At 22.2% G+C, this 26,385-nt stretch overlaps 4 protein-coding genes across 6 annotated transcripts in view; 2 read left to right on the top strand and 2 right to left on the bottom strand.

Annotated features, from left to right (window-relative positions):
- Positions 1-76: 76 nt before the first annotated feature.
- On the bottom strand, positions 77-4,137 carry LOC108004491 (ceramide phosphoethanolamine synthase). Of its 2 annotated transcripts, none has more exons than XM_017067446.3 (6): positions 3,599-4,137; positions 2,798-3,129; positions 2,343-2,671; positions 2,146-2,286; positions 1,924-2,078; positions 77-1,862 (listed from the first exon to the last, which is right to left on the bottom strand). In XM_017067446.3, the coding sequence occupies exons 2-6, from the start codon at positions 3,095-3,097 to the stop codon at positions 1,456-1,458; spliced, it is 1,332 nt and encodes a 443-aa protein (XP_016922935.1). In that variant the 5' UTR covers positions 3,098-3,129; positions 3,599-4,137; the 3' UTR covers positions 77-1,455. The 2 variants fall into 2 exon arrangements, with proteins under 2 accessions (XP_016922935.1, XP_061928115.1); XM_062072131.1 differs by having other exon boundaries at positions 2,798-3,125; positions 3,599-3,805.
- Positions 4,138-4,407: 270 nt separating this feature from the next.
- Positions 4,408-11,271, top strand: LOC108004511 (translocation protein SEC63 homolog). Its single transcript, XM_062072126.1, has 12 exons — positions 4,408-4,900; positions 5,517-5,619; positions 5,684-5,798; positions 5,895-6,000; positions 6,201-6,424; positions 6,838-6,999; positions 7,098-7,338; positions 7,516-7,661; positions 8,144-8,291; positions 9,804-10,287; positions 10,363-10,654; positions 10,823-11,271. Exons 1-12 carry the CDS (start codon positions 4,777-4,779, stop codon positions 10,961-10,963), a joined length of 2,286 nt encoding a protein of 761 aa, XP_061928110.1. The 5' UTR covers positions 4,408-4,776; the 3' UTR covers positions 10,964-11,271.
- Positions 11,176-16,536, bottom strand: LOC108004488 (inhibitor of nuclear factor kappa-B kinase subunit beta). Of its 2 annotated transcripts, none has more exons than XM_062072127.1 (12): positions 16,190-16,536; positions 15,785-15,984; positions 15,544-15,702; positions 15,241-15,458; positions 15,063-15,167; positions 14,835-14,973; positions 14,571-14,759; positions 13,978-14,189; positions 13,503-13,787; positions 13,286-13,432; positions 12,880-13,197; positions 11,176-12,792 (listed from the first exon to the last, which is right to left on the bottom strand). In XM_062072127.1, exons 1-12 carry the CDS (start codon positions 16,296-16,298, stop codon positions 12,729-12,731), a joined length of 2,145 nt encoding a protein of 714 aa, XP_061928111.1. In that variant the 5' UTR covers positions 16,299-16,536; the 3' UTR covers positions 11,176-12,728. The 2 variants fall into 2 exon arrangements, with proteins under 2 accessions (XP_061928111.1, XP_061928112.1); XM_062072128.1 differs by having other exon boundaries at positions 16,202-16,489.
- Positions 16,537-17,822: 1,286 nt separating this feature from the next.
- Positions 17,823-26,385, top strand: part of LOC108004508 (stalled ribosome sensor GCN1) — a 13,438-nt gene continuing 4,875 nt past the window's right edge. Inside the window, exons 1-7 of the mRNA XM_017067467.3 lie at positions 17,823-17,912; positions 17,992-18,094; positions 18,853-19,048; positions 19,136-19,475; positions 19,585-23,392; positions 23,495-24,980; positions 25,655-26,291. Coding sequence (XP_016922956.1) covers positions 17,898-17,912; positions 17,992-18,094; positions 18,853-19,048; positions 19,136-19,475; positions 19,585-23,392; positions 23,495-24,980; positions 25,655-26,291 — 6,585 coding nt within the window. The 5' untranslated portion in view covers positions 17,823-17,897. The remainder of the gene's footprint in view (positions 17,913-17,991; positions 18,095-18,852; positions 19,049-19,135; positions 19,476-19,584; positions 23,393-23,494; positions 24,981-25,654; positions 26,292-26,385) is intronic.

Below are 26,385 nucleotides of genomic sequence, written 5' to 3'. Positions count from 1 at the left end.
TATCAACAGAAAAATGTACATTTATGTACGTTTCATATGGAGAATGAATATTATAGAAAGAATGTATTATGAAGAATATTGTTATAATATTTTTATTTATGATAATATTAGCACCTTTTAAATAGATATTAATTTTAAAAATAATTTAAATATTATATTTACAAATCTTTGTTTTAATTAGATATTTGTAATTATATTGTAATCATATTATATAATATTACATTTATCGAATGTGCACTTATTTATTAAAAAAGAAATGTATATAAAAAGTATTTATAACAAAACAATATCGAAAAAATTTCATATAACATAATATAAAATGGTCATAGAATATAACAATGATTATACAAATATTTACAAATATCAATATATATAATTTTTTTCTTATTTTTGTGCTAATTATTCTTTGATATTATAACATTAAAAACTTCTTTTGAAAATTTAAATAATAATACACTCTATTTTTAACAAATATAAATATTGTGGATCATTTTATATATAATTTCTTATTGATAAAATTTCACAAAAAGTTTAATATGTACTCAATTTTAATTTACTGCATAAAGAATAATATTATAATTGATGTACTTCAATCACATGTATAATATTACACATGTACTTACATTTACATACTACAAAGACTTAACAAATAGTCTGATCATGGCCATATGATTTTTTGTTTTTTATTGTTTTTTGGTCGTGCATATTTGTTCTTTATTACTTTGAATAAAATTTCTTCACTTATACTTATATTTAATAAAAAATATATGAATCAAAGGTGCAAAAACTATTCATATGTCTATACAATACTTATGTTTCTATGTAGTATTGTACTGTTTCATTTTTTATTTCTCTATAGACACATATCAAAAGTTATAGATTAAACAAATACACAGATTTTTGTATCAAATCAATTTTTAGTACTGTTATTTGTAATTTATTTAAAATTCATTATTACGACTTTCATATTTGAAATTTAAATTTATAATGAAGTATCTTAAATATAATCATGAATTTGATTTATATTAAAAAAATATATAAATAGTAATAAAAACAATTAATAATCACATTCACTTAATTTTAAATTTTTGTTATTTATAAAATTCACTCAAATATTTAATTTTCATAATATATTTATTTATTAAAAAGAAAATGAAATCTTTTAAGTAATAGTAAAAAGAAAAAAATAATAATATATTTAAAGTCAAATTTAAGAAAAGATAATGAAAAAAAACTCAATATGAATTATACAAAAAATATAACATTTTACTAGATTTTTTTGGAAAATATTAATTCAAATAAATTATTATAATTGGAAACACTTAAACAAATCAAACATATCGAACATTAACTATAATTAATTTCATTAAATAATATAAAGAGAATTGTCAAAATTAATATTTTCAAAAATCTATTATCAAATAAATATAAAACTAAAATATCTTATTAAATTGGCTAGTGTTCCTTTTTTGTGCTATTTTTTACACTGCCATGATTTACATTACGCCACGATTTACGGAAGCAAATTGAAGATCGTACTAAATGCCATATGTCTTTTCCTGTACATACGAGATTACAAATAATTAAAGATGGAGATTCATATTCATTTGGAACAATACCATCAACAGAAGACTCAAAAAAACTAAATAATGGAAACCAAATTCTAGTTCTATTTGAATCGCGTTGCATTAATGCCTGATTATTTGCTAGAGTATGATAATAAAGAAACAATCGAGAAGTAATGTAGAAAGCTACAAAAACATCAATAGAATAATGTTCATGTGCTGCTAAGATAAAAAATATACCAAACATATTGAGCATCCATGTAAAAGTATGTAAGAAATACAATTGTCTTGGTGTATCTGTAAATAAAATAGTATAATAATAAATAGAATATATTTAAGTATATATTATAATACTTACATTCTGTAATAAAAAAATTTAACATAGTTAATGCAACAGTATGTCCACTAAACATATAATCGCCACATGTTCTAACACCTTGAATTGACATACCAGCACCACGCCATATAACATATGCCATAGCAATCTTATTATATAATTCTACATATGCAGAACTACAAAGAAAATATAAATATAATTTTTTTTAATTTCAATTATTTTTTAAATAATAAGAAATTATACTTTGTCCAATCTTCAGGAACCTTCCGTGGTTGACATTGTAAATGTGCACCTGGTACTGATAAGGAAGTAATGAGCATTGTAACGCATCTTAACAGGAAGACTGTACCAGATAAAGCAAAAAATCTTCGTAATAAAATAAATCTGTAAATAAAAATTTGTTGAATGTTTTTAAAATTAATGAATATTTCTAAATTTACCTGTATTTGTGAAAAATTAAAACAATAAGCCATATTGCAAAAAGTATAGTTCCAGTAACTTCACACATATCAAATGCCCAAGGAATATGTGGAACATTATCTAAAAATATATCAGGTAACGGAGGATATTTTTTCATATCAGGCACTCTATCATGAACAATAACCATTACAAAGGCAGTAATCCATGTAACAATAAATAAATATGCCAAACTAATGAAAGCTTTCCAAATTTCAGGAGGTAAATGTGATGCATGACCATCTTCTGACATAGATGCAGAATAAAATTCATGTTCAATAGAACCTTCATTATTTATACCACTACTAGGCATCTGTTAAAAATATGTATTTGTACTAAATAATGTGACTTTGAAATATTTTATTTATCACTTTTTTTTATTTAAAAAAAATATGTATTTAAAGATATTTAATTAAGTATTTAAAATTTTCTTTCTTACTTCATGTTTATGATGACTAAAAAAATTTGATGAAGGAAATATATCAACATATCCTAATTCAAACAATACTGCCATATTAGCTCTTTGTAATTGTTTTATACTAATATATAATCTCTTTATATCACCAATTTTTTTTATGTTCATGGATATTAATTTTAAATCATCTTCTTTTAAAGTCAAAAGCACTTTTCCATCAATTTCCTGATCAAAAAATAAATCAACAAATTTTTCATGTCCGCTTTCACTAAGCCACTTTGTCACATCTTTTTGTGTCCATTCAATTATATTTTTCTCAGACATTATTTATTTTTAATACAAAGTACTAATCCTATCTAAAAAAAAATTTATATATATTATTGTGCCAATAATTTATTAAAAAATTATATTAATAGTTTAAAAGTTAATTAATAGTTTAATAATTTAATAACGTAATTAACAAGTTAATTATATTATAAAATATAAAATTATTGACTTATTATGTTTTAAAATAATAGAAAACATTAACAAATTTATAACATAGTCATATTTTTTAAAACATTAAAAATATAAAAATATTATATAATTTCTAATTACTATATATAATTGTATAAATAATTACATTAATGCAAAAAAATAATTTTAATTAAATACAATAACAATATTAATAAAATTATTAAATAATAAAAAATATTATAATAAAAATTATATTTTTATATAAATTTTTGATTATGAAATTTATTTTTATATATATACACAATTGTTTAAATTATTTTCATTTTGAAATGTATTTAACCTTAATCAAATCAAAAATATGTGACTTACCTTAGAAATTTAAAATATGAATTATCAAAGTTAGATATCACAATTTTTTCGTGCGTTTATTATACATAATGAATATGTATCTTAAATATTGAATATGATCTTATTGTCAAACGAAATCATACATTGGCAGTATTTGTAAATAAACCAATCCAGAAAGAACCATTGATTAGAATATCATGAATACAGTTAAATATATTCATTACTTACTATTCTTCAAATTAAAGCATAGTAAGTAATCTCGGTAATTTTGTAATTATTTAATGTAATTTTAATTTTGAATTATATCAATTAATAATTAATATGAATCAATATGAATAAATATTAATAAATAATAAACAATAAATAAATAACAAATAAAGAACAGATATCTATATAAATCAAATCTAAATATAATAGAAATAAATCAAAATTACTTTAAAATAAAGTAAGTTTTGTTAAATGAAATAAAATACTTTTAATTCAATTTTTGAAAATAATATATTTAATTTTCTCTTATTCAATATTATTTTTGATTACTTACGTATTTACTTATGTAGTAACTTTTCATTTTTAATATATAGATAAATATTTTATAAATTAAGTGCTAGTTATTTAGAATAATTTCCAAACAATTCCTTTATAAATTCATTAATACAGCAAGTACTTTTCCTTTATTTTTAAGTTAGAATATGTTAAATTTATAAAAAAATAATATATTTAAAAAATAATGATCTTTTCTTATAGATTTATATTTATAAAATCGATATGTTTATCGATTTCAATATCGATTCAAGATTTGTTTACTGTTAACATTCATATGACGTTGGCATTAGTGACGTTGTTCATGGTCAAAGTATAATAAAATCACAAATTATAGCATTATCATGCAGTGGCATATTCTAAGTTCATTTAGAAGCAGTAAAATAATCTGTAACCCTACAGTGTGAAGAACGTATCATTTCTTAATGTGTGACTTTTAATGTATTTCTTTATATTTTTTATTGCGTGAATATAAACATAATCGGTCAAATATAAACGCCAATTGCACATCAGACTTAAACTAATAATTCTGTGCTGAGTTGGCAATCTTGACGGTGACAACTCTGTAACTGTATATTGAATGATACCGTGAATTCAAAGAAAAGTTTAGTAATGAATGTACTTAAACAATATACTTAAAGATTATTACTTAATGAGCTATGAGCGGTCAAAAATTTCAATACGACGAAAGTGGTGGAATGTTTTTTTACTTTCTACTATCATTTTCGGCACTTCTTCAAATACCTGTGACGTACTATTTTTGGCCACGTTGTCCCAAACAAGGTTAGTTCTAGACTAAAATCCATTTAAATTAACATAAAAAATAAAGAATATTACAATAACATTTCTTATTCTCATATTTTCAATTGAATCATATAATTTTATTATATTTTATATTCATTTTTTTTTTTATTTAATTCACTTCATAATATTATGATAAAAGACTAACTAGTACTTAATTGAATATATAATAATGAATATCCCGTTACTAATTTTCTAATAACTTCAATAATAAAATAAAATATTTTGAATACTTATACTTTATTAACATATTAAATATGAATCATATTGAATATGCTTATATATTCTATTTTATAATATTTTCTATTTTAAGTTTTAATTACATATTTTTTAAAAAGTAATTTGTTTATATATATATATATATTTTTTTTATATATGTACATATGTATATATTATTTAATAAAATTTTTTGATTTATGATATATGATTAGTAAATATATAATGATTTAGTAAATTTAATAATTTTAATGATGTTATAAATATTTTTTTTTCAATAATTTTAGTATTCAATATCAAGAAATTTGTAATCTCTACTTTATCAAATTTAATTTATATATTAATTTATAATTAATTTATTTTTGTTATTACTTATAATTAGATCCTGATCAAGAAGCAAAGGAGTGTCAATGTGATGGATGCAAAAAGAAAAAAGTTATCCTACGACTTAATAAGCCTTGGAAAGAAACTAAGGCATTATTTGAGTAAGTATTAATTATATCCATTTTTATATTAATTTTAGATTTCTATAATATTACATTATTGTAGCAAATTTCTTATTATTCTTGGATGGGTGGTTCTTATCTTTTTGACATATAAGGTTTCACAATTTGATTATGAAATGGCTAATTTTGATCCATTTGAAATACTTGGTGTATCTTCTGTAAGTATTAATCAATCAAGTATTAATAATTAAAAATATATTTTTTATTTATTCAATAATGTTATAAATATATAATGTTATTATTATTATTTATAGAGTGCAACTCAAAGTGATATTAAGAAAGCATATCGCAAATTATCTTTAATTCTTCATCCTGATAAAGAAACTGGAAATGAAAAAGCTTTTATGCGATTGACTAAAGGTTAAAATAAATATTATATAATATATAAAATACATTAATCATTGACATATGCTGATTAATAATAATATATTTAATAACATTATAATTATATTAAATAATTAAATAAATATTATAAAAATTAAAATAATTTTAATTGCTAAAATTAATATTAAAATTATAATATTAAAATTAATATTATTTATTTTTATATAAATTAATAGCATACCAAGCTTTAACAGATGAAGAAGCACGAAAAAACTGGGAAAAATATGGAAATCCAGATGGTCCTGGAGCAATGAGTTTTGGAATTGCTTTACCATCTTGGATAGTTGAAAAAGAAAATTCAGTGTGGGTTTTGGGATTCTACTCATTGGTGTTTATGTTTGTTTTGCCAACAGCTGTTGGAATGTGGTGGTATAAAAGTATTCGTTATACTGGTGATCAAGTAAATATATCTAATTTATAATATATTCAAAATGTCAATATATTCATGAGGTATCTTTGGTCTCAATTTTTAAAAATCAAATAAGTAGAAAAATTGATATACAAAAATTTTGGCTTATTGAAGCAATTAAATTTTGTATTAGATGAAAGGAGATGAAATCAAAAGTAAAATTGTTTTTTTCATCTTAATTTTTTATATTAATTAATTCATCTAATATAAATTTAAATTGCTTATAACTATATATAATAAGTTTAAGCGAAATTTTTGTACATCAATTTTTATTGTTTATTTTAGAATTTTTAGAATCCTTTAAAGATGTCTTATTGAATATTAATAGTCAGTCATAATATACATATGTAACTAAATATAAATAAAATAAATATTACTGAATTGAATTCATTATTGATTTCTAGGTTCTGTTAGCAACTACTCGATTATATTATATTTTTTTCATTGAATATCCTCAAATGTCATTAAAAAGAGTTATTACAATTCTTGCTGCTTCATATGAATTTCATAAGAAACGAAATGCAGAAATAGTTGAAAGATATACGGATAGTGAAGAAATTTATTCGGTAAAATATATCGTATAATATTTTATTATTTTTTATTATTACATTTTTTTATATAACAAAATTTATTACTTCAAATAATCTTTATTTTTTATTTCCAGCTCATTAAACAACTGCCAGACCTAGGTGCAAAAAACAAGGCAATAGCATTATGTGATTCATATGATGGTTCATATTCAATTAAAGCTAGAGCTTTAATCCATGCACATTTGTCTCGTATACCATTAAATCCAAATACATTAGAAAAAGATAAACAATATATAGTAAAAAAATGTCCATACTTGATTCAAGAAATGGTAACTTGTGCTAATAGAGTAATTTTATTAGCTTATGCTAGAAGAGGTACATATGTTATATATTATATAAATTATAAATTTTTTTGTTTCTTTTTTTTTTAAAACTAAAATATTTTAAAAAACATCTTATAGTAATAATATTTAATATAAATATTTAAGTATTTATATTAAACTTATAATTTATAATTTAATGAATATTTCTTTTTTTTTTTTTTTTTTGTAGTTCCCCGTTTACCAAGTATAAAAACTGTAGAAAATTGCATGAAATTATGTGCAATGATAGTACAAGGCTTTTGGGAATTCAAAAATCCTCTTTTACAATTACCACATATAACTGAAGACAATTTAAAATGTTTCTTACCAAAAAAGGTATTCAATTATTTTATTATTTAGAGAAAAATATATTTAAAAAATTTTAATTTTTTTTAGTATATAGAAAATAACAAATATAGAATATATTTCTATATATACAAAAAAAAATGGTACAAGTCAAAAACATGAAATTTTCAGAACAAGAAGAAACTGATTTTCTCATTAAAATTCTCATTCAAGTAAAATTATAATTAATAATGCAGTTATTGATTGTCAAGCAATAAACAATATTTAAAAATAAATTTATAACAATTTCTTGCCAAAGATTCTTCCATGCAAGACCAGATGAAAATATTAATATTTTCATTGTAATATTTAACTTTAATTTATATTATTTTTAAATTAAAAAAAATTAAATAAAATTTAAATTAAAAGATATATTTCACATAATAAAATGAAAATTAAATATATTGACTTGTAACACTTTTTTTTGATATGTTATAATTTAAAATTTAATCAAATTTATTCAATTAAATTAGCATCAAATCAAAAGTCTTCAGCAATTTGCACAATTGAAAGGAGAAGAAAGAAGACTGATTCTTAGACATTTATCAGAGAGTCAATACGAAGATGTAATGAAAGTTCTTGGAAGTATGCCATATATAGAATTCAAAGTACGATCTGAAGGTAAAAATTATTTAATATTTTTTTTATTTTTGATAATATGCATTTTATATTTATATTTTAATACTCTTTTAATTATATAAAAAAAACATATCTCACAATGATTTTAAATATGTTAGAGAATAAGATTTTAACCAATTTTTCCTTATATAACTATTGTTTGATTTTAATTTTCGAAATATTTGCAAAAAATGTTGCTATTGTTATATTGAATTTCGTCCATACTTATGCATTAATGTACTTTTTATTTAATATTTATATAAATATATTCTGACAATAAGCAATTAAAATATGTAAAATATAAAATATAAACTGATCAAAAAGCTATTTTCTCATAAAGTTTTACGAGTTTAAAAATCAATTCAACATTTCACAGATCCATAGAATACGATAATAAAATATAAAACAATCTTTGGGCAAATGAAGTTCGGAATAATAACAGAATCGGATAATAACAGAAATTACGATAATAGTAATATATCACATATATAAAGAATAAAAAACAAATCTTATAGACTTTATAATTCATACAGTGTTGTCATCGCCTATTCTATCGATTATCACATCGATAAGATATTTGTCCGGTATAATTATATATTTAACTTTTTTAATTTATTAAATTTTTGAAAACAGATCGAATTTTATAGAGCACTGCTTTTTTGCAAAACCATATAAAGTAACAATATTATTTATATGTTATTTTTTATTTCACTAACTTATAAAATATTTATTATATATCTCTATAAATATCAATTATTAAAAAGATACATATTTCATTTATGATGAATAGAAAAAAATGCTCGAGAATTTTTTTTAGCATCCGCACAATTCGAGATTGCAATTGCTAATAAATCGATCTGATAGATCAATTTTTTTCTTGTGATGATATCGTCTTATTTCTTTCAGGAATCGATCCACGATTGTTGATCATCTTCGTGCTTCGGCGATCATCATCTTTCACTCTCCACGTATATTAAGCAGGTGTAGACCTACTTATACGATTCACGTACCACAAAATTTTTTTACACATACTTATCTATTATTATAACATAAGTATTTAGTCATTGTAATTTTGCTTAAGGGTTGTTATATTTATTTATATTTATTTTTGCATTCCATAAATTCGAAAGATCCATGGAATGTACAAGCTTTCTATAGATAAGTATTAAGTGATTAGTTCATCCGTTTTTTATTTATATTTTTTATTTTTTTATTTTATCAGCTGCTATGATATGTTTATAAAATATTTGATAAGTGATAGTCGTATATTAATATATACGTTATCATAGACGCATACGAAATTCAATGTAGTAGTAGCAATCATTTTTTGCAAATATCTTGAAACTAAAATATATGTAAAATATATGAAAAAAAGTTATTTAAAATATTGTCTTCTATAATATATTTAAAAATTATTAAAATTGATGAGATGTATCTTTTTCTATATATTTATATAGAAGAATAATTTATATTTATATGCATAAGATATAATTTTTTCTTTCTATTTAATTTCAGTAATTGATGATGAAAATCCAACTGTTTATACTGCTGGTGCTATTGTGACTGTAACAGTATCATTAACTCGTAAAGATATGAAACATTTATTTGGAGATGATTCTATCAAACAACAAACTATGATTGATGATAGTAAACTAAACAATGAAGCTCCTGACGAAGTGTCAGAAGAACAGAATCAAACTGTAAAAAAGCCGGCGTGGCTTAGGCAAAAGAAAGGTCAAAAAAAGTCCCATAAAAAAGGTACTAGTAAGAAATTTACTTCTACAAAGAATGCTCAGACACAATTACAGTCTAGCAATAACGCTCAACAAACAAATACTCCTAATGCAAAGAAAAAAGAAGATAAAATAGAGAAAGAGTCTTCCAAAGATAAACTATCTGATGTCAGTGACAGTGATATTGATAGTGACAGAAGTAATGATGAAGATAATCATGAAAAAAAAGATATGTCTATAGATGACGATGATACAGAATGGGAAAGGTAAAATAATTATTTTATAATAATTTGATATATATAATAGTAGTTTTTTATATGTACTAATATTCTTCTAAACAGATTTCAGCAAAGAATTTCAAAGAGAGAAAAAGTTTTAGAAGGAAGAAGTAATATATCACATGAAGTGCATTGCCCACTTTTTCCAGATGTTAAACAAGAATATTGGTGGGTTTATATTTGTGATCGCAAAAGTCAAACTTTATTAACAACTCCTATTTATGTTACGTCGTTAGCACATTTTGAAGAAGTTCAGTTAAAATTTACAGCACCACGATGGCCAGGTGTTTATACATTTACTGTGTGTTTACGTAGTGATTCTTATCTTGGTTTTGATCAAGCTCAAGATATTAAGGTATATAATAAAATTTTATTTATAGAAACTGAAATTTCATTATTATTATTATTATTATTATTATTATTATTATTATTATTATTATTATTATTATTTTATTATATATTTTATTATATATTTAGTATTATTATCTATTATTATACTTAATTTAAAAATATTTATTTATAGTTGGATGTGAAAGAAGCACCAAAAGTTCCCACGGAACATCCTCAGTGGGATATTTCAGATGAAGAAACAGCAGAAGATGTAGATGCAGCTGATGAACATTCCGAATATACAACTGATGAAGATATCAGTGATAATGAATAATATCTATTTCTTTTGAAACAGTTGAAAGTTTCAAACTTGTTTCAAAACTCTAAATAGATATTGAAAATGTTCGCATTTTTCCTCTTTTTTTACTTTTCAAGTTAATGTACAATGAACTTTTATACGTGAAATTGCATAATTGTTAATATACGTGGACAATCTAGAAAAAATAGTATGGTGTGTAAGATTTTTCAGTGAAAAGAAAGTAATAGTAAATGAAAATCATATTTATTTTAACATTGTTGTTTAATCCTCAGTTTAGGATGTATATACAGTTTTTTTAATAAAATACATTTCAAAATATAAAACTGTTGATATATTTTATTTAATATTTCTTACTATTATATCGAATTTATGATAAAATATATTAATAAGAATTGAAAATTCTTAATCTCATATAAGTGAAAGCGAAATAAAAACGTTTGCCTTATATATTCATTCAACCATTCAACCATAATTTTTTGTTAAAGATAAAATCTATTGATACAGCTTATTATAAAATAGTATTCGTTTCTATAATCACAATGAATCTTAAAATTTTAAACATCAGAATTGTAAATATAATTTAATCAAATAATTTTATATATATATATATATATATTTATATATATATATATATATATATATATATATTTATTCCTATATATTCCTATATGTATACAATAATAATCACTTTTATTACAGATATTAAAATCTATTCTTATATATTTATTTTTGTGTGTGACATTTAAAAAAGGTAAGTTCTGTAATGTTCAAAATAAATAACTATTAATCAATTTTTTTATTAATTTTTTTTTTAAAAATATATATAAAAAATATATATTAAATTATTTTATACTAAATATAGTGTGTAAAAAAAATATACATTATATAAAACTTTGCCATAAATTTACTTATTTATCATATTTTTATCACACGTTTTTATATCAAATAATTGATTAGTACTATCCAAATACACACACACACATACACAATATTATATATATTTATTTACATATTTATTACATATTATTATCATATTTTTTAACTTTATTATCATATTTTATTAACTTTCATCTAATATATAAAATTTTGATATTAAATATATATAGACTGTTTCTTATTTATAAATGAAAATAAAAAAAATATAAAAAATTTTGCTTCATTACAAAATTATAAACAAATATAATATGTAGAATATATCATCTTATAAATTTAAAATAAAATTATATGTATACAATTAATCTTTTATATTTTATAAAATCCATTTGCTAACTTATATTTCATTTTTCAGTTAATATTTGTTTATAATTTTATATTAAGAAGCATTTCTGTTTAAAATTTTTTTTATTTTTACTTGTAAATTATGTATTTAAAATTTTTTCAAAAAAATTAAAAATACTATATATATATAAAATATTTTTAATTTTTATATAAATAAACAATATTTTACAGATCATTTAACATCATCAAATAATGTTGATTGGAAAATAAAACAGAAATATATAACAAATGGACCTACATATACATATCTTAAAACAGACAAAAATGCTAATGTTAAATGGGGTGTACGATATTATATTTCAAGAAACCAAAAATATTAAAATATAATGTAATTATAAACAAATAAATAAACTTCTAAAAAAATATATTTTATAAAAAAAAATATTAAATTTAAGAAAAAAACAATAGTTTAAAAATAATGAAAATCTGTTAAGAGAAAAAAAGAAATCAAATTTTAAAAATTAAATAATAATGCAGTACATACATTCTTTGTTGTTCATGTTTAAAGTTCCAAACTAAGTAGCTCCAAATATTTTTTTTTCATTTCTATCAAAAGATTATCTAACCTAGTAAAATAAAAAATAAAACTATTTTACACTCTTATTTTAAATATCATTCTTATTCCATAATATAACAATTGTAATAAAACATACGTGTAACGTATTAATAAGTTATCATATATCACATCATTATCCGTATTTATAATTTCTTTATGTTTGACATTAAATGTATTTAAAAACTGATTATTATTAAATTCATTTGATACTTCCATATTATCATTTGATAAAATATTTGTAGTGTCATGTAAAGTAGATAAATGTAAAGATTCTTTATTAGAAATATCAAATATATTATTAAAATTATGTTGCATTATATTTTGAAATTCTTCACAATATATGTTCTTCATAGCAATAACTGAATTGAAAATCGTTTCTAATTTTGAAAGTTTTAATTCCAGCTTTGTTATTTCTCTAAAATATCAATGTAATATAACAATTAATGTATCATATATTATTATTAATATATATAATGTTTATACTTATATCATGATATACATACTTTATAATTTTAAAAATATTTTCATTACGAAATTGTATTTCTTCTTCTTTCAAAAAATCAAAAATTAATTTTACCATTTCTATTGGTTTATCTTTATGAGAACAGTTGTTTATATGCAACTCATAAATTTTTGCAGCTCTATTATATCTATATAAAATTCAAATATAATATTATACATATATATTTGTATTTAAAATATTATAAAATAAAATCTTACATTTGAAACATATTTTTAATACAATCAATAGATTGTACTGTATCTTTTAATTTATTGTTCTCCAATATTAGCAAATTAAATTTTAATTTTATCTGATTAGTGATCTCAATAAGTTTATTAACTTTATTACATATAATTTTCAAACCTATCAATTTATCTTTATTTGTAGATCCTTTTTCCCATTCAGTATGAATTATAGATAGTTTATGTAAAATAATATTTATATTTTTTAGCGTATCTACTATACTTTTATCAAATGTATCAAGTCTTGAAATAATCAAATCTCTAAAATATATAATAATATATAAAATAAATATTATATATAATATATTATGTATAATCAAAATATATATATTTATAATATACTATTATATATATATATATATATTTTCAGATAAATTATATAAATTAGGTTTATATATATATATAGATTTAAAATAATTATTAATATTCAAAAATTATATGAAAAACTTACACTTTTATACTTAAAGCAAAAATATACTGTTGAAACAAATATATTTGTTGATTCATAAAAAATATTGTTATTCTATAATAATCTTGTAATGTTTCAAAGTCTAATTGATTTTTTGATAATTCTATCATTTTTTGAATTTCCACAGGAATATTTGGTGAAGGAATATTGTCTATTAAAGAATTTTCGTTTTTAAAAACAAATAAAATTGAATCCTACAATATAATTAGATTAAATTAAGATAAGAACAAAAAAATTAAATATGAAGAAAAATAAATTTATTATAAGAAAGTAATTCTTCAATGATCAAAAAGTAAATATTATGATATAAATAATTTATTTAAGATTAATTTTAAATATAAATATTTATGTATATGTTTCATTATATCATAAAATAAATTATATGAAATATATGAATTATACAATAATAAATATTATTATAATATTTACACATATATTAATAATATAAATTATATAAATAAATTTATAATTATACTAAAAAATTTATTACAAACAATTTATATAATCATAGAAATTATATGGTCATATTAATCATTGAAGAATAAAAAATATAGTAAAAATATAGTATCTTATACCTGAATTTGTAATGAAAATGGTATTTGGTTTTCAATAAGAACTTTACCAAAATAATCTGTTAAAATTTGTTGATTTATTGGTATATTAGTATCTTTCTCAATCATATATTGTAAATCTGTAATCTTAGTAGTATTAATTATTTCATACGAATTAATTTTATATATTGATGGAAAAAACACATGAATTATCTGAAGAAATAAAATATTTATATTTTTTACATTTTAAAGTAATATTAATATAATAAAAATTACACACTAAAATACCTGTTTTGATAAAATAGAATGCAATAATTTAAATACCACTAAATTTGATATTCCATTTTCATCATATTGCTTTCCTCTTTTTTTTGGATCCCATTGTAATACAATTTTAAACCATTCCACCAATTTATTTTGAAAATTTCTGATAAAAGATACAATAAATTTAAAATTAAAATTAAAATTTGAAACTAATATTTTTTATATTATGTCAAACATTTTTATAATTATTACTTTGATAAATTTGTAGGACCAATAATATCTTGACCAAAAATTATTTTTTCTTCTGATTTAAAAGCACAAATATCATCATATCCTTTATTTTTAATATGTTGCATCCTACAAAACATATAGATTAATTTATATTAAAATTCTTATTTTATATTATTTTTTATAATTTTATATAATATACCATGTCATAGTATGTTGCATTCTAGGCAAAAATGGTCTTATACCACTAACAAGTTCATAAAAAAGAATTCCTAAACTCCAATAGTCTACTGAACAACTATATGTTTGTTTCCATAATAGTTCTGGAGCTACATAATTCAATGTACCTACTAAAGATCCAGATATACTGGCTTCTCCAAGTTCTTTTGCAAATCCTAAATCTATTAATTTATATGAAATCTAAAATATATTTTGTATGTATGTATAAATATATATATATATGTTTTGCTATATTAAATGCTACAATGAAAGCAATATTATTTACTATATTACGTTCATCTTGTAAAACAATATTTTCAGGTTTTAGATCACGATGAGTAATATTATTAGAATGTAAATATTCTATTGCAGAAGAAATATCCTTCATTACATTAATTGCTTCTTTTTCGCTGACACCACAACAATTTTCTACTTTTTTCAAAAGCTAAAATTTAAAAAATATTAATGATATAAACATTTCATTAATTAAAGAAAGATAAATGTAAAGAAATATGTTATATATTTACCGATCTAAGATCACCTTTTCTACAAAATTCCATGCATAATATAGGTAAATCTTTTTTATCATCAGGATGTTTAAATGGTAAGTCAAATCCTTTAACAATATTTGGATGCTTTAAACGTTTCATTATATTTACTTCATTTATCCATCTTTTTTGTTGTGTTTCTGTTAAATGTATGATATCTCTTTTGCAGATTTTAATTGCTATAATTTATAAAATATTTTATATTTTCAAATATTGAATTTTATAATATCATAATATTGATATCATAAATATTGAATCATAAATATTGGATCATAAATATTGAATTATTAATTATAAATAATAATTATTTTAATCAGTAGTAATAAAATATTTAAAATATTAAATTTTATCCTCTTATTTCTTTTACAAAAAAAATTAACATACCAATTTTTTTACCATTTTTATGTGTCCAAAGTTGAACAATACCAAATCCACCAGAACCTAAAACTTTATCAAGAGTCCATTCTTGAATAAAAATTGGTATAGCAGTCATATTAAATATTTTAATTAAAAGTTATTTAAAAATTATAAATGTAGAATTTATATTAAATCAAAACATAAACATTTAATCTTTTATTATTTGTTTCTTGATATATTAATTTTATAAAAAAATAATTATCTTAAATTATAAAATAATCATGTTCATAACACATATATTAATTATTTTGAAGAATAAATATATATATATATATTATATATATATACATTGTCAATGTGCATAAAAATTAAAACTAACTGATTGACAATGTTACCAATATAAAAACTTTTATATGTATGAATATTCAATTAAATTATTGTTAAAGTTACGATTATATTATAATATTTTCAAAAAAATAAGAATAATTTAATAATAAATCGTAAATATTCTGAAATTTCAATACATATTTATACATTTATTAACAGTAAAATGTATAACAAATATATAAATATTAAATCATAAAATAATTAAATCATAAAATTTAAAAAAATCTATATTTTTATTTATTATATTATTATAAAAATTATTAGTATTAGAATTCACAAATATAAAGTATTTGGATACAAAATGATGTAGTATTTTTATGTATATAAAATAATTTAAAAATATTGTTTTTTTGATTAAATAAAAATATATTATTTATATCTATATTTGATTTATATATTTTATTAGTTATAAATATCATGTATTTCATTCGTTAATATATCATTCGAATAAACTGGAATTATACATATTTCATTTATATACACTAATAATGTATACAAGATATTAATATTTATTCGATATGAGATACGTTTGAAAAGTTAATCTTAGAGATCAAAACAAATACAAAAATTGATATTAACGAAAATATCGGTTAATACTTATTTATTATAAACAATTTATATTAAATAATACAAAAAGCTGGAGGTAGAATTGCCGTATTTAATAAAAACTTATAATTTACATTTTTTAATACTTATAATTTATAAATAAATAAAAATATATACAATTTATTTTTGTACATAAATAATAATATATTTTTATTAAACTTACTTTAATAAATTCAAATAAATAATGTTAATGCTCTATATATTATTAATTTGATTATCATTATTAATTAATTAATAAATACAATTTTTATATTACATATGTTTATAATATATTTATAATACAGATATAATATTAAAATATAATACTCTATGTTATATAAGATTTTTTATTTCCGAAATATAAAATTTTATTATTGTTTTTATTTAATGTGACATATATAATATGTATAACAATAAAAATTTTATTGAACATATTTTTGTAATTCATTTCAAATATGAAATTTGAAAAATTTTAACTTAAACTTATGAAAAGTATTTATAACGAACAATTTTAATAAATTAAAATAATATTTTATATTATTTTATCAAAAACAAATATTTGGCAGACTATATTTTTTTAAAATAATATATATATGTATATAAATATAATAATCAAATTATTAATAATATGAAGCATTAACATTATCTAATTAATTAAAATATATATGTAATTTAAAGAATAAAAATTTTGAATAGATTAATTTGAATGCTGTTTAAGCCAACGAAGGATGGCGCTTTAAGCCACTCCGGTTTTTGAAGAAATATGGCGGATGTCGAGGTGAGTCTGTCACGTGGAAATTCAAAAACTATATTATTGTCTTGTAATTACTAATTATTTATGTTTGATTTTATTATAGTTAACGAAAGCATTAAAAGATCTGCCAAATCGAGTTCAAACCGCCAGTAAAAACGAGCGGCGAGAGATTCTACAAAATGTCGTCAATGTGTTGTCAAATCCTGGTAAGAAACGAAAATGTGAATAATTTTCTGATAAGAATTTATAATTTTTTTAAATAAAAATATTTAATAATAGAAAAAGAAAAAGATTATATATATATCTTTTATAAATATATTAAAAAATTAATGTATTAAGAAAAAAATAACATTATATATAATATAATTTTATAACGTATCAATTTATTAACCGACATTTATTAACCGACAATTATTTAATTATAATACTTATAATTTTTATGTAATTTGTGTATATTATTTTTAATCTTTTAGTTTCTTTTCAATTTTACTATTAATCACATAAAATAAAGCTATTATTTTTACAAATATCAAAACAATATATATATAAAATATCACATTTTGTAATTAATGTACTTCATACTAATGTATTTCATATCTCATATTATGACATAATTATATATAATAAAAAAGTAATATATTTCAATCATAATAATTAAATTATCTTTAATTATTATTATTATAAAAAAATGTAAATTGTTTAAATTTTTAACATAAATTTTGTAATTATATTACATAATATATATATTATTATAATTTATGTTCAAGTAAAAAATATATAAATTAAGAAAATAAATTTTATTTATAATAAATATTTATATAAGTTTGCACTAAAAATAGAAAAAATATTTAAAATATCTTTCATATATTGAAATTATAAAGATATTTTTATCATTTTTTTATATTAGAAATAGTATTATTGAAAATTTCATTTTAATTGAAACATTATTATTATATATTTATAGGCATCAATGAGAAGATTGTACATGGAATTTGCAAAACCATATCTCTTACTTTACATCGATACAAGGATACTGCTTCCCAATCTTACGTGAAAAATTTAATTGAAGAACTAGTAAAAAAACAACCAGAACCTTCAATAAAACATATGATTAATATTGTAATAGAACAAGCTACATGGCATAAAAATGTAGTTCCTACGTATGTAAATGTTACATAAATAGTTTTTCAAATATATTTATAATATTAATGCAATGTTTTATAAGTTATTAATAAAATATTTTTTAGTCTAAACACAGCTTTAACTGCGTATCTTGCATTAAAATGGTCAACATTAATTGTTTTACATGGATATAAGAGCAATTTAAACATCAATTCAGAATTACCAAAACTCATTGAAGCACAAGCAAATTTGAGTGCAGCAGCTTTGGCATCTATGGATAAAAAATTGACAGAAAAAGTATATGTTTTATTAGCACATCAATGGTCAAGTGTTAAAGATATTGATATAGAATATTTAGAGACATTAACAAAATTAGAAATTGAAAATGGTGTAATTGTTCTTGCTAGTTTACTTACTAAATATTTAGTTACTGCAAAAAAAAGTGAATTAGTGGCAAAATTGAAGGTAATATTTATTAATAATATATTTTTAATAAAAAAATCTTTTTATTGGTATTTTTTATTATTTTATCACAATAATAAACATTATCAAACAAATATATATTTTTTTACAGACAAATACCATAGATCCTTTCATAAAATTAACTATTAGTTGTAAAAAAAAGCCAGATCTATATGTTGTTCATAATGCTGTACCTCTTCTTCGTAGAATATCTCATGATGAATTTAAAAGTCAACTATTACCAGCTTTACAAAAAGCTATGTTAAGAAATCCAGAAATTATTATTGAATCAGTTGGATATATTTTAAGTGGTTTAAGTCTTGATTTAAGTCAATATAGTCAAGATATAAGTAAAGGATTATTTGCAAATTTACATTCAAAAGAAGATTTAGTTAGAGATGAAGCAGTAGGAGCTTGTCGTAGACTTGCTCTTCAATGTTCAGATACTATTGCTTTAGAAAACTTATTGTCATCTGTATTTGCTGTATTTCATGGATCAGAAGGAAAACTTACAGTTGCAACTCATAAAATTTCTGTATTACAAGGTGCTGGCAATCTTAGTTATAATGCAGCTTCAGGAAGTAGTGTTGAAAGATTAGCTGAAACAGCTTGTGAACATTTCATCAAAGTTCTTGAAACTGAAGTTCATGAGAAAACTTTAATTCATGCTCTTGAAATGATGGCCTTATGGACTAACAAATTTGCAAACAATGTCCCAAAATGTGTAATTGATGCATTTAAAAAAGGCATGACTGCTAAAATTTCAACTGCCATAGTGCGTACTGCTTATATTAAACTTTTCTTTTCTGCATCAGTAGCTTCTTATTCTGAAGCAATAACTCCATTACTATTACAATCATTAACAAAGGCTATACAACAATCTGCACAACCAGCTGCAGTTACAGAAGGTTTAATAGCTGCTTATTTATTGTTGAAATTTGTGCTTGCTAATCAAGTGGAAAATGATAAACAAATTATATTATGGAATGCAATTGATGAACAAATATTCTTTTCCGAAAAATTTTTGATAACTTGTGGAGATGATATTTTATATCATCTTATGTTGCTTTGTGAAAGATTAATTACTGAATTTGGAGATAGGTTGAATGAAAAAACTTTAAATGGCGTACATAGAGCAATTGTAGCATGTGCCACTGCTCCCAAGTATAAAATAAGAAAACGCTGTTTTCCGTTAATTAAAAAAATTTTAACTGGTTTAAGTACATATGGTCCTGCACAAGAATTATTAATGGAATATAATAAATTTTTAGAACGTGTAAAAATTAAATCTGAAAATGATGAAAATAAAGAAGAATCTTTTAATTATGAAACAACTGGTAGATGTCTTGCAGATGGATTACTTGCTATTTGTTCAGGTTCTTTTTTGTTCGAATCACCTGCTATGCAAATGACAAGAGATGCATTAATACCATCTCATCATCCTGCAATTTATAAAGCAATGCCAAATCTATGGTTTAAAATTGCAAAGAATTTTAATCTTATACCAAAACACTTTTTATGTTCATTTAATCATGAAATAAAGAAAATACTTGTACAAAATTACAAACCTATTGCTAGTTATGAAAATGCATTAACAAAAGTAATATCTATTATACCAGACATTATACTACCTGTAATAGTATCAAATATTACAAGTAAACTTGATGATGTAGAGATTTTAAAAGTCACTAAAGATGAATATTTTACTTATCTCACTCCAGAAGGAGAATTATATGATAAGAGTGTATTACCAACAAATGATGAAAATGATATTCTCAATTCAATGAACATGAAAAGGGAAAGCAAAGTATATTCATTTAAAGAACAACAAGAAGAATTACAACTTAGACGAGAATTATATGAAAAAAGAAAGAAAGAAGGGAAAATAAAAGAACCTAAATTAACACCTAAGCAAGAAGAAATTCTTAAAACTCAAATGGCAAAAGAAAGTACAATTCGTAAAAGATTAACAGAATTGAAACTTAAAATAGATAATGTTATATCTCTAACTATATGTTCTATGCATGGAAATGGTCAAGAATTATCTTTCTATTTAAAAGATCTTCTACCTCCAATTTTAAAAAATTTAGAATCACCATTAGCTGCTCCTGCAATGTCTGATCTTTATATTCGTTTAAAAGAAATTATAAAAATAAACAATCCAGTTCTTAGTAATGTAGTAGCACATGTTACATTACGACAATTACAACCTCAATGTGATTTAAATCACGCTTGGGAAGAAGAAAATCTTGATTCTGCAGTAAAAAGAACTTTAAATCTTTTGCATACAACAGCAATAAAACAGAAAAAATTATTTACAGCACCAACTTTTTGTTATATTTTCCCTTTTATAAAAAAAACTTTATTATCCTATAAAGATGATAATATGATTGTTCAAGGATTACAAATAATACAAGAACATGCTAAACAAAGAGGAAATTCTTCTGATTTCAGAGATATGAAACATCCTCAATTACTTCCACGTAAACATATGTTTGATTTGTTAATAGAATTAATGGAAATTACAAATGGAAGAGTACAGACACATGCAGTTGCAACATTATTAGATGTTGCTCAATCTGGTAGTGGTCAACCAGGTACTGCAATAGCAACTAATGAAGATATAAATTCTTTAATTGGAGCATTACAAAATTCTTTATCTACAATAAGAGATGCAGCATTAAGAGCTTTAACAGTAGTAAGACAAGCTTTTCCATCTCAGAAAGAAGATCCTGATCAACTTTCTTATCTTATTAGAAGAATATGGGTTGCTAGATTCGATGTTTGTGATGAAAATAAAATTCTTGCAAATGAATTATGGAATGCTGCAGACTTAGTAATGGATGCAGAAAAACTTTCCGATGAACTTATTCAAGATACTGCACATCCTGTAGAACCTATACAGCAAGCTGCTGCTTGTGCTTTGGCACAATGTTTAACTGAAGTTCCCCATTTAGTACCAATAATATTAGATAAATTATTACAAATGTATCAAGATAAATTAGCTATGATTCCACCAAAATTAAACGATTTTGGTCGTATTGTTGAACAACCTATTGATACTTGGGGTCCACGACGAGGTGTAGCACTTGCATTGGCTCAATTGGCATCTCTTCTTAGTGCTGATACTGTACTTAAACTTGTGCAATTTTTTGTTTCTATTGGTTTAGGAGATAGAAATCAAGCTGTTCGTACAGAAATGTTAACTGCAGCTGTAGCTGTTGTTGATCTTCATGGAAAAGCAAATATAACTTCTTTATTACCAGTTTTTGAAGAATTTATGGATAAAGCTCCTAAAATTGGAAGTTTTGATTCAATTAAACAGTCTGTAGTTATTCTTATGGGATCTTTAGCAAGACATTTGGACAAAGATGACTCACGTATTAAACCAATAGTTATGCGTTTAATTGCTGCTCTCTCTACACCATCACAACAAGTACAAGAAGCAGTAGCTAATTGTTTACCACATCTTGTGCCTTCTATTAAAGATGATGCACCAAGTATTGTAGATAAATTAATGGACCAATTATTGAAATCAGACAAATATGGAGAACGTAAAGGTGCAGCTTATGGTTTAGCAGGTATAATCAAGGGTATGGGAATTTTGGCATTAAAACAGCTTGATATTATGACTACATTAACTAATGCCATTCAAGATAAGAAAAACTACAGACATAGAGAAGGAGCATTATTTGCTTTTGAGATGTTATGTACAATGCTTGGTAGATTATTTGAACCATATATCGTTCATGTTTTGCCACACTTATTGTTATGTTTTGGAGATTCAAGTCAATATGTTAGAACAGCAACTGATGATACAGCTCGTGTAGTTATGAGTAAATTGTCTGCACATGGAGTAAAACTTGTTTTACCCAGTTTATTAGCAGCATTAGAAGAAGATTCTTGGAGGACTAAAACTGGTAAATAATTTAAGTATTATTATTTTTATTATAATTATTGTATTGTATTCTAAATTATAATTTGTATTCAAAGAATTATATAATTTTTTTTACCATTTTAAGGATCTGTTGAATTATTGGGTGCAATGGCATATTGTGCACCAAAACAACTTAGTAGTTGCTTGCCAAGTATAGTTCCAAAGCTCATTGAAGTACTTAGTGATTCACATACGAAAGTTCAAGAAGCTGGTGCAGAAGCTCTTAAAGTTATTGGAAGTGTAATTCGTAATCCAGAGATTCAAGCTATTGTACCAGTTTTATTAAAAGCTTTACAAGATCCTTCTCATAAAACAGCTACTTGTCTACAAACTCTTTTAGATACACAATTTGTACATTTTATTGATGCTCCATCATTAGCTCTTATTATGCCTGTAGTACAACGAGCATTTTTGGATCGTTCAACAGAAACAAGAAAAATGGCAGCACAAATTATTGGAAATATGTATTCTTTAACTGATCAAAAAGATTTAACTCCATATTTACCAACTATTATTCCTGGTTTAAAAACAAGTTTACTAGACCCAGTACCAGAAGTACGAAGTGTATCTGCAAGAGCATTAGGAGCCATGGTACGAGGAATGGGTGAATCAAGCTTTGAAGATCTACTTCCTTGGTTGATGCAAACTCTTACATCTGAAACAAGTAGCGTTGATCGATCAGGTGCTGCACAAGGACTTTCAGAAGTTGTAAGAGGATTAGGTGTTGAAAAACTTCATAAACTTATGCCTGAAATTATTAGTACTGCTGAAAGAACTGACATTGCTCCTCATGTGAAAGATGGTTATATTATGATGTTTATTTACATGCCAAGTGCGTTTACTACAGAATTTACGCCTTATATTGGACAAATTATTAATCCTATTTTGAAAGCTTTAGCTGATGAAAATGAATATGTTCGTGAAACAGCACTTAGAGCAGGACAACGTATTGTTAATCTTTATGCTGATTCTGCGATTATGTTATTATTACCAGAATTAGAAAAAAGTCTTTTTGATGATAATTGGCGTATTAGATATTCATCAGTTCAATTACTTGGAGATTTACTATATCGAATCTCTGGTGTTTCTGGAAAAATGTCAACAGAAACGGCTAGTGAAGATGATAATTTTGGGACTGAACAATCGCATTTTGCCATTATTAATGCACTTGGTGCTGAAAGACGAAATCGTGTTTTAGCTGGATTATATATGGGTAGATCAGATGTTGCACTAATGGTACGCCAAGCTGCTCTTCATGTATGGAAAGTTGTTGTAACAAATACACCAAGAACTTTAAGAGAAATATTGCCAACATTATTTACTTTATTACTTGGCTGTTTAGCTAGTACAAGTAATGATAAAAGACAAGTGGCAGCAAGAACATTAGGAGATTTAGTTAGAAAATTAGGTGAAAGAGTATTACCAGAAATCATACCTATTTTGGAAAAAGGTTTACAAAGTGATCAAGCTGATCAGCGTCAAGGTGTATGTATTGGATTATCAGAAATTATGACAAGTACAAATAAGGATATGGTGATAACCTTTGTAATCAGTTTAGTTCCAACAGTAAGGTAAATATATAATCAAATTTTAACATAATTTAATGTTTCTATAAGTTCAATCTAAATGTTTGAATTTAAAATCATTTGAAATATTTATGATATTATAAATTGAATTTAATATTAATTATAATGTTTTGAAATCAGAAATATATTGTATGTTTTAAAAAACGTGATTTTAATTTTTAATTAAAACAAAAATTTTGGGGAAAATTTTAAATATTGCAATTTCTAGTTGATTCAAAATTTATTAACTTTTATTTAAAACATTTTTTTATGAAATTATTGAAAATATTTAAAATATTATATACAATAGTTTGCTAAATTATTATTATTATTATTATTATTATCGTCATTATTATTTCAAAATAATTAATATAAAATAATATTTATTATATATACAGTCATGTAATATGTAAGATATTAATAAAATATTTGTGGGAAACGTTTGATTTTAAAAATAAAAATAAATATAAAAGTTGATATATAAAAATACCAGTCAAGATTTATTTGATCAAATTTTGTTATCAAATTTTGTATTTGTTTTTATTTCTAGAATCGAATTTCTAAATATATTCCAAATATATTAATATATTAATTTCTATATATTTTTAAATTATACTAATTAATCATAAAAAAATATACTAATAAATTATACTAATAAAATTTTATTATTTATATTCTAGAAAAGCATTATGTGATCCATTACCAGAAGTTCGACAAGCTGCAGCAAAAACTTTTGATGGTTTACATTCAACTGTAGGAGTAAGAGCATTAGATGATATATTACCAGCAATGTTAACACAATTAAATTCACCAGATCCTGCAGAGGCAGAGAATACTTTAGATGGTTTACGCCAAGTAATGGCAATAAAATCTCGTGTTGTTTTACCATATCTAGTACCTCAATTAACAACTCCACCTGTTAATACAAAAGCATTATCAATCTTGGCAAGTGTAGCAGGCGAAGCATTAACAAGATTTCTTCATAAAATTCTACCAGCACTGTTGACTGCTCTTTCTAGTGCTCAAGGATCACAAAATGAAGTGCAAGAATTAGAATATTGTCAAGCAGTAATTCTGTCTGTTACTGATGAAGTTGGTATTAGAACAGTTATGGATCAACTTATGGAAGCTACACGAGCAAATGATCCATCTAGACGTCGAAGCGCTGCAACTTTGTTATGTGCTTTTTGCCGGGATACACGTGCAGATTACAGTCAATATGTTCCACAATTATTACGAGGTCTCATTCACTTATTTACAGATGATGATAAAGATGTATTACAAATGAGTTGGGAAGCTCTTACAGCAGTTACCAAGGTTATTTTTGTATTTCATTTATTATATAAATGAATATTTTAATTTTAATATAATATAATATCTTTATTTTAATATAATTTTTATATAATATATA

Source organism: Apis cerana, linkage group LG2 (genome assembly GCF_029169275.1).
Source record: "Apis cerana isolate GH-2021 linkage group LG2, AcerK_1.0, whole genome shotgun sequence".
Lineage (NCBI taxonomy): Eukaryota > Metazoa > Arthropoda > Insecta > Hymenoptera > Apidae > Apis > Apis cerana.
The sequence above is the reverse complement of the archived record's forward strand: the minus strand, read 5'-3'. Positions and strand labels throughout refer to the sequence as shown.

What these genes read in the sequence shown, in the direction of transcription:
- LOC108004491 (XM_017067446.3), bottom strand. Translation starts at nt 3,097, where the DNA reads ATGTCTGAGAAAAATATAATTGAATGGACACAAAAAGATGTGACAAAG. An exon ending in GTTCCTGAAGATTGGACAAA is followed by an intron (nt 2,079 to 2,145) that starts GTATAATTTCTT and finishes TTTTCTTTGTAG; the next exon opens with TTCTGCATATGTAGAATTAT. An exon ending in AAATTTTTTTATTACAGAAT is followed by an intron (nt 1,863 to 1,923) that starts GTAAGTATTATA and finishes TTTTATTTACAG; the next exon opens with ATACACCAAGACAATTGTAT.
- LOC108004488 (XM_062072127.1), bottom strand. Translation starts at nt 16,298, where the DNA reads ATGACTGCTATACCAATTTTTATTCAAGAATGGACTCTTGATAAAGTT. An exon ending in GAAAAGGTGATCTTAGATCG is followed by an intron (nt 15,703 to 15,784) that starts GTAAATATATAA and finishes TTTAAATTTTAG; the next exon opens with CTTTTGAAAAAAGTAGAAAA. An exon ending in AACTTATTAATACGTTACAC is followed by an intron (nt 12,793 to 12,879) that starts GTATGTTTTATT and finishes TTATTTTACTAG; the next exon opens with GTTAGATAATCTTTTGATAG.
- LOC108004511 (XM_062072126.1), top strand. Translation starts at nt 4,777, where the DNA reads ATGAGCGGTCAAAAATTTCAATACGACGAAAGTGGTGGAATGTTTTTT. An exon ending in AAATACTTGGTGTATCTTCT is followed by an intron (nt 5,799 to 5,894) that starts GTAAGTATTAAT and finishes TATTATTTATAG; the next exon opens with AGTGCAACTCAAAGTGATAT. An exon ending in TTTTATGCGATTGACTAAAG is followed by an intron (nt 6,001 to 6,200) that starts GTTAAAATAAAT and finishes ATAAATTAATAG; the next exon opens with CATACCAAGCTTTAACAGAT.